The 14999-nt window shown below is 38.5% G+C and overlaps 2 protein-coding genes and 1 pseudogene across 3 annotated transcripts; all 3 read left to right on the top strand.

The window, feature by feature from the left end:
* The first annotated feature begins 32 nt into the window (after positions 1 to 32).
* LOC121994654 lies at positions 33 to 176 on the top strand (annotated as a pseudogene).
* Positions 177 to 5991: 5815 nt separating this feature from the next.
* On the top strand, positions 5992 to 6627 carry LOC121992136 (inhibitor of growth protein 1 homolog). 2 transcript variants are annotated; one of them, XM_042546310.1, is made up of 2 exons: positions 5992 to 6138; positions 6247 to 6627. In XM_042546310.1, exons 1-2 carry the CDS (start codon positions 6048 to 6050, stop codon positions 6585 to 6587), a joined length of 432 nt encoding a protein of 143 aa, XP_042402244.1. In that variant the 5' UTR covers positions 5992 to 6047; the 3' UTR covers positions 6588 to 6627. The 2 variants fall into 2 exon arrangements, with proteins under 2 accessions (XP_042402244.1, XP_042402235.1); XM_042546301.1 differs by having other exon boundaries at positions 6244 to 6627.
* Positions 6628 to 10642: 4015 nt separating this feature from the next.
* LOC121992028 (U-box domain-containing protein 8-like) lies at positions 10643 to 13775 on the top strand. Its single transcript, XM_042546144.1, has 2 exons — positions 10643 to 11933; positions 13486 to 13775. Exon 1 carries the CDS (start codon positions 10772 to 10774, stop codon positions 11873 to 11875), a length of 1104 nt encoding a protein of 367 aa, XP_042402078.1. The 5' UTR covers positions 10643 to 10771; the 3' UTR covers positions 11876 to 11933; positions 13486 to 13775.
* Positions 13776 to 14999: the final 1224 nt, after the last annotated feature.

The raw sequence follows: 14999 nt of genomic DNA, 5'->3' as shown, positions 1-14999 counted from the left end.
ATAAATACCTTGGGTTGGCGATATTAGAAAATATACTTTTCTCAGCTTTTTGGCTAAGATCAAATATGATATTAAATTAATTTTTTATAAGGGGAAGTCTGTTATAGTAGTTTGTTGTTGGGATTCTCAAGCGTCGCCCTAGTATTGCACTATTGCATAGGTCTAGCGCACCCTTATCCAATTTATGGGTAGTCTTTTGGCTAAAATTAAGTGTAGTATTTGTTCTTATTAGTTTAATATATGATATAAAGAATTAAATTGATTTTTTTATGAATGAGAGTCTATTATTCACATGCGTTCATGTATTATATTACGTACGCAACTAGAGGCGGAGCCACGTATAGTTTGGTTGGCCAGTTGACCTACCTCAATTTTTTATAAGTACCCTTAGAGATGTATAAAATTATAAAAATATTTAAGTCTTGCTCCATTACAAAAAATAAAATTAGGGGTAATACTAAAAAATTTAAACTATTTTCTATAGGCCAATTCTTCTTCGGTCATATCTCTCCCCGCATTGCCTCACACAGTAAGGGGCTTAGCTCATGCAATGCGTGTGCACGATCGCTAGTAAAGATAATGAAAGAGGCAAAGATACAATGTGGTGTCTCAACACTGGTGCAAATAATCATATGTGTGGAAAAAGAAGCATGTTCGTAGAGCTTGATGAATCAGTTGGTAGTAATGTATCATTCAGAGATGAATCAAAGATCGATGTGAAAGGTAAAGGTAACATTCTCATCAATTTGAAAAATGAAAAATATAAATATATTTTGAATGTTTTCTTTGTGACAAATATGAAGAGCAACATTTTGAGCTTACGATAACTTTTGAAAAAAGGGTATGATATTCATCTAAAAGATAATATGTTTATATTGAAAGATGATTTTGGTTGTTTAATTGCTAAGGTGCCTATGCCAAGAAATAGAATATTTTTGCTTAATATTCAAAATGATGTTGTCAATTGTCTCAAAGCTTGTTATAAAGACACCACTTGGTTATGACATCTTTGATTTGGGCATCTCAATTTCAAAGGACTAGAATACTTTCAAAGAAGGAGATGGTGAAAGGGCTACCTTGCATCAAATATCCTAACCAATTCTGTGAAGCATGTCTACTTAGGAAGCAATTTAGAAGAGATTTTTCAAAGGAGTCAAGTTCAAAAGCCCAAAAGCCACTTGAACTTATACACATAGATGTTTGCGGTCCAATAAAACCAAGTTCACTTGGTAAGAGTAATTATTTCATTCTTTTCATAGATGACTTTTCTTGAAAATTTTGGATATATTTCTTGAAACAAAAATCGGAGGTCTTCGACATATTCAAAAAATTTAAAGTTACTGTAGAAAAAGAGAGTGGTCTCGAGATCAAAGCTATGATTTCTGATTGAGGAGGAGAATTTACCTCAAAGAAATTTCAAGATTTTTGTGAAGCCAATGGAATATGATCACCCTTGATAGTTCCAAGATCCCCTCAACAAAATGGAGTGGTGGAAAGAAAAATTAAACCATCCTTGACATGACAAGGAGCATTCTCAAAAGCAAGAAGCTACCAAAGGAATTTTGGGTAGAAGCGGTTGCATGTGCAGTATATTTATCCAACCAATCACTAACAAGGAGTGTATGGGGGCAAGACACCACAAGAAGCATAGAGTGAAAGAAAACCTGAGATTTCTCATTTAAGAGTTTTTGGGAGTATAACGCATGTTTATGTGTCTAATGAAGCAAGAAACAAATTAGATGATAAAAGTAAGAAGTTCATTTTTATTGGTTGTAATACTAACCCAAAAGGGTATAAGCTATACAATCCAGATACTGGAAAGATAATCATCAACTTGGATGTCATATTTGATGAAGAATGAGAATGTAATTGGAAATCTCAAAATAAATATTGCAACTTTTTCTTATACTTTGAAGAAAAAAATGTGGAGCAACCAAGGGTGGAGTAAATAAGATAGGAGCCTACTAATCCGCTAGTAACACCACCATCAAGTACTTAAAGAAATTCATCTACATCAACTTCAAGTGAAAATTCAAGTGAAAGAGTATCACGCTTTAGAAGCTTACGTGACCTTTATGTGGTAACTAAAAATCAAGATAAATTTATTCTATTTTATCTCTTTGCCAATTTTGAGTTTATGGATTTATAAGAAGATATAAAAAACAAAAAGTGAAAAATGCGATGGATGAAGAAATCAAGGCGATCAAGAAGAATGATACATGGGAGTTAACTTCACTGCCTGAAGGACATAAGATGATTGATGTGAAATGTGTGCACAAAATAAAGAAGAATGTCAAAAGAGAAGCTGAAAGATACAAAGCAAGATTGGTAGTAAAAGACTACAGTCAAAGTTCTGACATTGACTATGATGAGGTATTCACTCCTGTTGCTCAATTAGAAACTGTTAGACTAATCCTTACTTTAGTAGCCTAAAATAAATGGAAAAATACATCAAATGGATGTAAAATCTATTTTTTAAAATAGAATTCTTGAAGAAGTCTATATTCAGCAACTATCAGGTTATGAAGTCAAAGTACAAGTAGATAGAGTTCTAAAATTGAAGGAAGTTCTCTATGGGCTAAAACAAACACTAAGGGAATGGAATAGACAGATATACAAGTATTTGCAAGAGAAAGACTTCATTAAATATCCTTATGAACATATACTCTATACATTCAGAATAAGGATAATAGTAAGCCCATAAATACCCCAATAGAATATGGAGTTAAGCTATCTGTTGGTGCAATCAACCTCCAGGGTTCGATGTTTGACAATGTACCCAAGTTTGGTTAGGTTGACTAATGGTTAATTTAAACATGACTTGATGTTTAGAAGAGAGAAGTCTAGTTAGGACTAGATGACTAGCAAGGGTAAGTCCTAACCGAAGGTTAGGCAAGTGAGACGTCTACTAAGTGACTAATCATAATTGGAGATTAGACAAGGGTAAGTCATAACTAGAAGTTAGACAGGTGAGAAGTCTACTAAGTGACTATAATTGGAGGTTAGACAAGGGTAAGTCATAACTGGAAGTTAGGCAAGTGAGAAGTCTACTAAGTGACTAGTCTTAACTGGAAGTTAGGAAAGGGAAAGTCCTAATGAGTTAAGCCAGGCCCTAGTGAGTGAAGATAGGTGGTAGAAGTCCTAGTGAGCGAAGCTAGGTGGTGGAAGCCCTAGTGAGTTAAGCAAAACCCCAGTGAGTGAAGCTAGGTGGTGGAAGTCCTAGTAAGTGAAGTCAGACAATGGAAGTCCTAGTGACTGAAGTTAGACAATCCTAGGGGGAGTTAACCCTAGGTAATGAGGAGACTTAGAGGAGTAAATTCTAAGAATGTGTGACCGATTGGTTTCTGGTTGATCGCGCACGGTTGACCGGACCAACGAATCTTGAAAGCTGCTAACATTTATTTATTTTAATATTTTATATCTATTGTACTAATTTGGTATTACAGAAAACTCTTAGTTAATTAGGTTGATCAGACACTAAAAAGGACCAGAGAAAGTCCAAACATGTCTAGATGATCAGATGTTTGGCAGGTAAGGTCAGGTAAGCAACTGGAGGAGAGATCTAGTGAAAACATATTCCCGATTAAGGGAACAGTAAGAGTCGATTTGACCTAGGGTTTTAGCGAAATTCAAAGTTTGGATTGGACGGTCCCGAGACTGTCAAAGCATTTATTTTTTAATATTATGGTTGTTGTACTAACTCTGTGGTGCAGGAAATTGAAAGCTGGAAAAATGACTTCAAGGCGCCTGGAGGTCCATGTGCTCGAAGTGAGTCCAGGCACCTGTATGGTCCCAAGCCCAACCACTCATGCAAATAAGTTGGCGCACTCTGATTGGCCTGCACACATTAGTGTTCAAGCACCCGGGACTAGTCCAGGTGCCTGGGAGTGGATAGAGGCCACCGGATAGAGCTTCATCAAGGTGTAGCTATGTCAACAGTCCAGGTGCCCAGGGGTGATCCAGGCTCCCGGAGGTGGATATTCAGTGATGTAGTAGGATCGGATAGGTCTTAGTCTGGGCGTTCGGAAAGGCCTATAAAAGAGCCTTTGACCAGCAGCCTCACAAGATCAACTACTCTGACTTTCTTATTCACGTGTTGCTTTGAGAAGATCTCTACGACACTGAAAAGATGCTCCGACGACTAACGCTCTAGCTACTATTCTTCTTGTTGTCGGTATATTTTACTTTTTTTTGTATTTAAACTTTGTAATAACTATTTGAGCTTATAGTGATTGCTCAACGAAAGCACTCAGCAAGTGCGAGTCTTGGAGTAGGAGTCATCGAAGGCTTCGAACCAAGTAAACTAACTTGTGTTAGCATTTGGTTTTTTATCTTTCTATTTTCCACTGTATTCTCGAGTTTTTGAAAAACATGAAAAGTGGCTCGTGCTATTCACCCCTCATCTAGTGCTTTACAATCATTCACTATCCAAGCATGATGAAGGAGAAAAAATTGATCCAACATTTTTCAAGAGCTTGGTTAAAAATTTATAATACTTGACGTGCATAAGGTTTGATATTCTTTATGTTGTTGGACTTGTTAGCCGCTACACGGAGGCTCCAACTACCACCCACTTTAAGATTGTTAAAAGAATTTTATGTTATATTAAAGGTACGATATATTTTGAATTACTTTATTCATTATCTAACAATTTCAAATTTGAAGGATATAGCGATAGTGATTAGGGTGGATATATAGATGATAGAAAGAGTACTATGAGATTTGTGTTATTTATGGAAGATATAATTTTCACTTGGATGCTAAAGAAATAATCTATTATCACACTTTCTACTTGTGAAACGGAGTATGTGGCTGCGACCTCATGTGTTTCCCATGCTATTTGGCTCAAAAAATTATTGAATGAACTAAGTTTACTACAAGAAGAGGCAACCAAGATTCAAGTTGATAACAAATCTACAATAACACTAGCAAAGAATCCAGTTTTCTATAATAGTAGCAAGCTCATCAATACATGGTATCACTATATCAGAAAGTGCATTATAAGAAAAGAGGTGCAAGTAGAATACACCAAGTCTCAAGATCAAGTTTGAAGACTTTATCAAGATGCGAAATCTACTTGGAGTCGCAAAATTAAGTTTAAAAGGAGGTGTTAGAAATTAAACTTATTTTTGGATAGAGATAAAGTTAGAAGATAGAGATAAAGTTAGAAGATAGAGATAGAATATTATAAATAGAGATATAATAGATGAGATGATAACTATTGATAAGAATAAGAATGAGTGTTTGTGAGATAGAGATAAAGTTAGAAGATAGAGATAGAATAAATGAAGTGACAATTGTTGATAAAAATGAATGTTATAGAGATAAAATTAGAAAATAGAGACAGAATAGATGAGGCAACAATGTTGATAAGAATGAGTATTATTGATAAAAAAAATATAATAGTCTATATTCAATGCATTTGAGATTAGTGGTTATCCAGTAAACCTATAAATATGTTAATTTTAAGTGAATAAAAATAAATAGAGTTCATATTTCTTTTCTTATTTTCTTTTTCACCTAGAGTACATTTCTTCTTCTATACTTTATTTTCCAACACGCTTGAACGATGAAACGAAGGGAAAAAGACCGTAGAGTACTAAAGAAAAAGAAATCACCTTCGACATTAGTTAATTACTGCCTTCGATCATCTCTTAATTTGAAGAGAAGGAGATGGAACAGAGTCTAAATTAAGGCAATAACCATACGATTCCTTTTCTTATATGCTTGCTTCTTCATCACTATTCATGACTCTAAAGAAGAACTGAACCCAATAGTGTTGGATCTAAAGTTGGCCGGCTGGTTGAATAATTTTGAGGACCATTGTGAAACTGAAAGGGCCGCTTTACGCCTTCACGAATCCTCCACTTGGAGGGTGGTGCGCCATTTTAAGATTGGTGAAAAGAAAACCAAGTGGAAGAGGAACCTGAGCATTTTGCCTTTTTTAAAATTTTTAATATTCCTTTGATGTTTGCTTTAAGGCTTAGCATTAGAGAATATATAGGTGTTGTAACAGAGCAAACACTTGCTTTTTTGTTTAAGCAGGAATGGAGAAGCTGAAGAAACCTACTCAGTTCTTCCTCTTCCTCCTAGTGATCTCATCCTTTACTCACTGGGTGCAGTCTACCAAAGATTCAAGTATTTTCCTCAATCTTATTGCCTCTGCTAATTATAGAGAAATTCTTTTCATGTTATATTTGAGTCTGATCAATTTCCCAACCCCATTCTAATAACGTAATGAAGCAGCCGGAGTGACCAACAGCATCACAGCAGTAGATAGGTCAACAGGAGGCAGAGGTGGTGCAGCGACCGGCGGCGGCGGCGGCGGCGGAGGACACAATAGCGGTGGCGCAGGAAATACTGCAGGAATTAATTCCGACAACACTGGATCAAGTTCAAGTTCAAGTTCTGGATCAGGGCAGTCAAATTTTGGAACCACGAACTCAGACCAACCAAGGAACAATGATGACGATCGCAGCCATATTAGAAGCGATGCTGTAAGGAGCATCAGTTTCCTCGTCCACTTCATGAACTTTGCAATCGTTGGGCTCTCTGTTGTGCTGCTCTCGTACGTTCTTGTCTACTAATTAAGTAATTAATATATAAGATGGTACGTTATGGTTCTCATCTAGTCAGTATTAATTTCATGATTGATATGTGGAAGGTGAAATACATTTGTGTGAGAAAAACAGTGCAAATTTTTTTATTGGCTGTATAATTGTAATTGTGCATGTGTTGCTTGTTGACAAGACTATGCAACTATGTAATGAATCTCAGAATATATAGGTGTCCCTACTGAATAAATGCCCTGAATACTTGTCAATCAGATGAGAAGGTGAATTTATCTTGCCATTCCATTTGATAAACCACGCTACAAAAGGGACGAAATTCAGGGATAAAATTTTTTCACCCCAAATCTATAACAATAAGAAATTATTGTTAATTAGTAATACAAAAGTTTCATCACAAATTAACAACAAATAAAATTTAATTACAAAATTCACTGTCAAATTAGTGACGAAATTATAAATATTCGTTGCAAAATCTCTAGCGAATTCTATATTCATTACAAATTTTATAATGAAAATGATATTCATTATAAACTTTACGAATAATTAAAAATTTATCACAGAAGTATAGAAATATATAGAATTGATAGAGCCAATTCTACGAAGAATATAGATTTGTTATAGATTAGTAAAAAAATTAAAACACAATAAATGTGTCGCCAATTCCACGTCACATTTATTTTTTAAATTTTTTTTACCACTTTGCGACAAATCCATGGGTTCTTCGTTAATTCTTGGACGAATCTAAGGATTTGTCGTCAAATCTGCAACGAATTCATGAATTTGTCACAAATTTAGTAACGAATCTTTGGATTTATCGAAGATTGGAAAAAAAATAAATGTGTTGCCAATTATGTGGCACATTTAGTTTTTAAATTTTTTTACCACTTGCGATAATTCCATGGATTCATCGTCAATTTTGGGATGAATCCAATGATTCGTCGTCAAATTTACAACAAATCCATGAATTTGTCACATATTTGGATTCGTCGAAGATTCGAAAAAAAATAAAAAAAAAATAAATGTGTCCAGAACTGATAGATGTATCTAAAGAGGGTAGGGATCCTCTGGTTCATAATCCTTGGACCAGTTCTGAACCCCTGCCCGTTTATTAGTAGGGTGGATTGTACTCCACCTGTTAAACATGTCTAGTTCACCCCACCAATGAGCTTGTAGGGTCTCCCCTGGTCTAGAAGACCCCTGGGAATCCTTCCGGGTGCTCGGACCAGAAATTTTATCAAATCGCGACGTGGCGCGATTCGTTGCAATGAGGATAAAATTCTATCCATGTCCAAGCCCCTAGAACCCTTCCAGCAATCTTAATTAGGGCTATAAATACAACTCTGATCCCAGAAGCTAAACAACAATACTTGTAATCAATTCTCTTTCTGTTTAACTTTGTAATTGAGTGCTTCAACTACTGTAAAAGGTTTCTCCGCCTGAAGGAGACTTTAGTGAGCTTTACTTAGCTTGGATTAACAACCACTTAGGTTGTAACCAAGTACATGATCTGTCTTTTTTTTTTCTTTAATTAAGTTTTTTTTATGCAAGTATTTCTTAATTTAGCTTGAAAAGACGAGAAATGTTTTATTTTTATTTTAGGCTATTCATCCCCTCTAACCGGCCACCAAGGGGATCAACACTTTCTGTTCTCTCACGAAAATGGTCTCAATCGATTGATTTAATTGATTACTTTGGGCCAATCGATTGGGTCAATCTATTTCCCAACCTTAAACTTAAAATTTCAGGTTTAGGGTTTATCAATCGATTGGTGTAATCTATTGATAATTCAACTTTTCTAAGCTGAATTCATATCTTGTATGGTATCTAATTGATCTCAATATACCAGGACTTGCTTTGCCCAACATCTAATCATTCGTGACCTATTGGGATTTTCCATTGATTAACATTCAGTCAATCTTGACTTGCCAGGACTTTTTTACCAAGTGTCTAGTCAACCTTTGACTTACTTAGATTTTTTATCTCGTACCAAGTATCCGATCTAGTGATCCACTTAAGACTTTTCATCTCATCTAGCCCTACTAGGACTTCTATTGCTTAGTTCCTATTCGACAATTCAATATGTTGTCGGAGATTTTTTGAAGACTTAGCTGAATTTAAAATTACAGAATTTAAATTCAACTTACAATCGAGATGACCTGAGTGGATAATCTCAGGCTGCTAGCAGGGGCTGGTTTCTGCAACGTGCTGAAGAGCGGCTGATCAGACTCAGTCACCGAGCGAGCAGATCTACTGAGCAGCAGGTCTGTATTTCCAAACTGAGTAGTCAAGAGACAGGCAGGTCGATCAGACAGATCAACAGTAGTGACCAAACACTACGGTCGAGCGGGCAGAAAGGCCTGGCGAGAGACAGGCGGGGCGAGCTGACAAGCAAACAAACCGGTCGGGCGAAGCAGTTAGGCCGAGCGCGGACAGACTGGTCTAAGCATACAGGTTGAGCACAGATTGGCCGACCGGGCGGATGAAGAGACCGATCTGGAAAATTGACCGAGACTTGCGACTAACGCAGTTTCCTTAAAACAAATTCGCCCCACCTCCGGAGGATGAGAGAATGAAGGTGGAGAGAAGCTTGTGTTGCTGCGTCTTCTACGATCACAGACTCCTTGAGCTCAGATCAGCGGTAGGGTTAATGGTTGTTCCCCCGATCGGTTCGACATTTGGCGCACACAAGTCGTGTCCGCACACGAGTCAACATGGTTGAGTGCAATCCGAGTCCTGACTTTGTACCCCCCTGCGCACCACGCGTGAGAGAAAACCTCTCTTCATGCATTTGTTCACATCCTCAATGCATGTGAATCAATATAAGTCAACCATCATGCCATGAAACTCCCAATGTGGGATTAAAGTCTCATTGACAATGGAGTCTATTTTCTCTTCCACCTCTTCTCCATTCACTTTTATTCAATAGTTCCCAACTAAATATTCCATTACTTAGACCCATTAAGATTTCTATTACCTAATTTTTAACTAGGTCATTTACTGACTTGTCTAATTTTCAGTTAGAACTTTTCATTGTCTAATCTTCAATTAGAATTTTCCCAATCAAATATCTAATCATCCCTTAACTTATTTGACTTTTCTCTCACACATTATCAAATATCGAAATTCAAATTTGGACCAATCAAAATTTAATCAAACTGATTAACCTTGATCCAAAGACAATTACACGAGCGACAACTTCACTACCTCAATAATTATAACACACTAATAATTGTGAATAGAATATTCATGAAATAACAATTTTTATATTCAATATTGAGAAATCAATATACAATTTTATTAGAAAGTTATAAACCGGAGTCAGGCAGACCAAGCGAGTGAATTGAGCTCAAGATAGGTCCACCGCAAAGTCAACCGTATCGCATTCACGAGTCAACGAAAATTATTCATGGCCGTGAAATACGACTCGGCCTCCACTATTTTCTATCTTGTCAACTCCAATCTGTTGACCCGTTTGCTCAATAAATTATACACGGGAAACAATCTTGGAAATTAGGTAATTAAATCTTTAAAGATTAATAAATCCAGTAATCCACCAATTGGTTTTTAAAAAATGGCACGCGGCATCATCTCTTAGTTACCACAAGAAACGTTATCAGCGATTTTAAAAAAAGGTCAAAAGCGAAAAATTCTTATATTATTCCCTGCCAATGTAGTTTTAGATAGATTTCGCAGCAAGTTTATTGATCGATCGGTGACATTTATTTTCACTTAATTTTAGTATTTTATGTAAGACTTTGACCGATCCCCGTTGACAAATCTTTGCCGAATCTTTTAATTGTTGGATTTTCTTTCACGATCGTTTGACTTTTACGGACAGAGATCACCAGCAATGGGCAGCTGATCCGCCAATCTACAAGGCTTTGAATTATTGAAGCAAAATTTTTTAAAAAAATGAATAAATAAATAAATCCGTACATATACTAAACTAAAAGACAAAAATTGAATTAATATATAGTGATTAATTTAAAAAGGGTTTTTAGGGGCGATGGCATTTTGGTCATTGTATTATTTATTTTATCTTCCCTATTAACTCCCTTCCTTTCCTTTCCTCTCCTCTCCTCTCCTTCCAAAACCTTCAGCGTAGTCTTCTTTCTTCTTTCGTCTCTACTGCGTCTTCTGGAATCTATTAATTACCCTCCTCCGCCTCCGCCGTTGCTTCAAAACTCGCTCTTTTATCCATGGAAGTGGCGGAGGAGTTTCCGGAGGACTTCCGGTGCCCGATTTCGCTCGAGGTCATGACCGACCCCGTCATCCTCTCCTCCGGCCACACCTTCGACCGCCACTCCATCCAGCGCTGGCTCGACTCCGGCAACCGCACCTGCCCAGTCACCAACCTCCCTCTTCCCCCCTCCCCCTCTCTCATCCCTAACTACGCCCTTCGCAGCCTCATCTCCTCTTTCCTCGCCGCCCGCCGCCCTCCCCACTCCGCCGCACCGGCCTCCACCCTCACCTTCCTCGCCTGTCTCTCCTTCCCCTCAGACGTTGCCTCCCTCTCTTCCGTTCTCCGCCTTGCGCAGTGTGGGGGCGCCGCCGGCCGCCGCCTCGTCACCGACTCTGGCGCTGTCGCCGTCCTCCTCCGCCACGCCGCTGCCACCGACCGCCCAGACCTCCAGGACCTCTCCCTCCGTGCCCTCCTCCACCTCTCTCTCGACGGCGACGACGCCCGCCTCGGACTCGTCGCTGAGGGTGCCCTCGACCCCGTTGTTACCGCCCTATCCCCAGGTTGCTCCTCTTCATCCGCCCTCGCCTCCACGCTCCTCACCAGCCTCGCGGTCGTCGAGGTCAACAAGGCCACCATCGGAGCCCACCCGTTCGCGATCCCGCGACTCGCTGCGCTCCTCCGCGACGGCGACGCGCGGGAGCGGCGGGAGGCGACCACTGCCCTATACGAGCTGTGCAAGTTCGCGGATAACCGGCGTAGAGCCGTGCGCGCCGGCGCTGTGCCTCCGCTTGTGCGCCTCGTGCGCGAGGGCTCTGAGAGGGCGGTCCGAGTCCTGGGTCTCCTTGCCAAGTGCCGCGAAGGGAAGGATGAGATGCGGAAGACGATCGGATTCGTGAAGGCATTGGCGGAGGCCTTAAGAGCAGGGAGCCCGAGGGCCATCGAGCACGGCCTCTTGGCGCTCAACTTGGTGTGTTCGGAGAGCAAAGACATGGCCTTGGAGGCCATTGAAGAAGGTGGTTTGCAGCTTTGCTCTCTCTTGTTCTGTGACCTGAACCAGAAGACGAGAAAGAACGCCATGGAATTGGCTCTCACTCTGCAAAACGCAAATCAATTTTCTTGAACACAATTTCCTATCGCACTCCATCAATTCTTGGAATGCTTCATTCAAGCAAACATAGGTTAGTTACTGAATCTGCAGTTGCTTTCTTTACTTCATATCTCACTCCTGAAAGTAACAAAGAAATTTATATAAATATATATATATATAGCTTAGGATTCTGGAGGTGTTGTAGGAATAATTACTAGTGTTTATATGTTGTAAAGCATCATTATCTGAATCTGTCATGCTTCAATTAGAATCCTATATATCACACACTGCTGTTGCTAATGCTTGGGAAGATCATGTGCTCACATATATAGTTCAGTGGTAATTTTCTGATTCATGCCGTCTTGATTATTTCACTCTATCTCTGTTGAAAATGTTTAGCATGTACTGAGTTGGCAAGTAATATATTTTTAATGCTTGTTCTCCTTTAATACTAGATTATCTCTGACTATTGCTGATCAGACATTAAAATTCTATGTGGCTATTACATAAAAATTGTCTTTTGATTGGATTCATTGAGATGTCAGTAGGTAGATCAGTGGCTTTCTTTAGAAACTTTATGGCTTTCTTTTGTTTGTTGCAGTGTAATTTGGGTTGAATGTAGGAGCGAGTATATGAACCATTTTTTTGGAATCCTGTTGGCATTTGGATCTTAATTTGAATGTACTACAGTTGCTGATGTTTTATTGCCCTGGAACATTTTATTACCGACAACTGAACGAACAAGCTTGCTATTGCTTTAATGTGCTTTTGTATACTTGGGAATCTTAGGTGCTTGAATTACTGTTTTTGTGCCATGACAAGAACATGTAGGACATTTTGAGTTTTACCATTCGATTAGCACAAGTGCTGTACATAAATTTGTTCATGTAATATGTGGTTTGCATAACTTCAGAATAACTTGACACATGATAGAAAAACAAAAACTCCTATGATCTACTTTTGTCAAGAGTTGCTCAATCATTGTAACGGTCTATGGATTACAAAAGATAAGTGCTTGAAAAATCAGCTGGAAAACAATGGCTCAACGGAATGCTACTGTCAATGCAAGTCCTAAGGAAATTTGGCATACACAATAGAATGGCTCAAACTTTGTTACCAACTTAAACTGAAAGAAAAATATTATCTAATCAGACGTTTACCGAGTGCTATTTCAAAAGCTGGAAATGTGAGTGACTGAAGGGGAAGAGAACACTAGAAAGAAATGGCTAATAACCCACATAACACAGTAGATGGAAATATTCTGTGAAGTTGGAAATAAATGGGTGATAGAACTGGAAAGAGTGTTGTGCAGGTGCGGAGGCCTTGCAGACAGGAAGTAATTTTCTAGAGTAGTTTCAGTAATAATTGTAGCCAACTGGAGCTACAACCTGCTTGAGTGTCAAGTCTACTTTTGTTAATAATTTATTTTCCTTGTGCTGCCATCTTGATCACATAATGCGAGGACAATGTGCATCTGAGGGCATTGAATATATATCCAACAAGAAGAATTGTCAAAATGTTTATTTACTTGAAAGTGTTAGAGAGTTGTCTTGTTCAATGTTAGTACATCATATGTTCATCCTATGTGTTCCTGAATTGGTTCGACTTGATTGCTTATGGATAATGTTCCATCTTTATGTTAGCTCGCGGGAGAAGGAAACCAACCGAAAAGAGCTATGCAAGGAGTTTTGCAAGTCACTAGTCCAAGGGATTGAGCAATTGTATCGCGACTATATGAAGCCTATTGGAGGACTCAGCTAGAGAACATGAGTTGTAAATGAATAAATGGTGGGTGGCTATGTTTTGTAGTGTGATGTAGTAAGAGATTTAGTGGAAATATTGCAAATAGTTTCTGTTGACTGCACTGATCGAGTATGTATTGTTATCGACTATTCGTTTAATTAAATAAATTCAGACATGTTAAAGAATTATATATGAGTTTAAATTTTATATTATCCAAATCACGTAGGTATTTCCAAATCGTGTATTCAATATCGATTTTGTCGTTCGTTTACATTGTTACAATGAATTAAAGTTACTACCATGCGGTAATCGATTAAAAATTTGGAAAAAAAAATTAAAAAACTTTTTCTGATTAAAAATTCGTTGTTCTTAATATGATGTATCAAATTAATGATAATCAAGAGAATTAGACGAGTTGATAGAACCTTGTTTTATATTTGTCATTCCAAGCTCTTTAAGTATATTAATCGGTTGTGCTCGTTTAGTATTCTTGATTATATTCATGCCCTCAAGCTCTTTAGACAAGTGCGGCGGTAGATGTGGGAGGGAGGCCTCGGCCACGAGGCGGGAGATGTTGGCGCCGGTCTGGGCGGGGCGCCACTGTGGATCACCACTGAGCAATGGATGGAGGTGGACTGGAAGGATCAGAAAGCGAGAAGAGGAAGTCGCGCAGCAAGGCTTGTTGGGCGGCAGTCCAAGGTCCGTACCAAACGAGGCAGAGGTTGATTGGGGATAAGGGCGGAGCCACGCGCCCGGGTAGCTGATGGCAGTCAAGATGAAAAAAATCTGAAGTTTACTTTAAAAAAAAAAGAAAAAAAATACCAGAGAAGAAGGGAGCAGCCCGGATGACGATGTCGGCATAGTCCGTAGTCTGAATAGATCACCTATATTAGCTCCATTAGTAATTGGAGAGGAGAGCCTTGACGCGGCTGGATTTGATGCTTCCGGCCAAGCAGAGGTGGCGGTGGGTGTTGGAAAAATGTGAATGTAACACAATTTATGGGTATTAGTGAGTGGCATTCTGACTGATCAATAGTGTATCAGGAAGTACGAATCCAAGCCGAGTCGGACCTTCTATAAGAGACTCACGAGGCAGCCGCCTCAGGACCGGCTTAAGAAGGGGCCTAAAAAAAATTATACTTATCGAAATATAGAACTCCTGCAGATCCATATGAAGCGCGGCTCTTAAAAGATCCCTAAAGTTATCGCTCGTATATCTTCCTTTATCTCTACCGCAAGAAGAACCGTTGCTTCTTTTTTTCTATGTCTGTCAAATTTTTTATCATTAATTTTATGAATTCTTATTTAATTTAGTAACCTTTCGTCTCTGGTTAAAGATAACACTATCGAAATACTAATGCGGCTTGATTTTAAATATGTCAATGATAGTTGAACTTAATGTACTTATAGGAAA

The sequence above is a fragment of the Zingiber officinale genome, chromosome 1B (assembly GCF_018446385.1).
Source record: "Zingiber officinale cultivar Zhangliang chromosome 1B, Zo_v1.1, whole genome shotgun sequence".
NCBI classification, from domain to species: Eukaryota; Viridiplantae; Streptophyta; class Magnoliopsida; order Zingiberales; family Zingiberaceae; genus Zingiber; species Zingiber officinale.
This window is presented reverse-complemented; position numbering and strand designations above follow the sequence as displayed.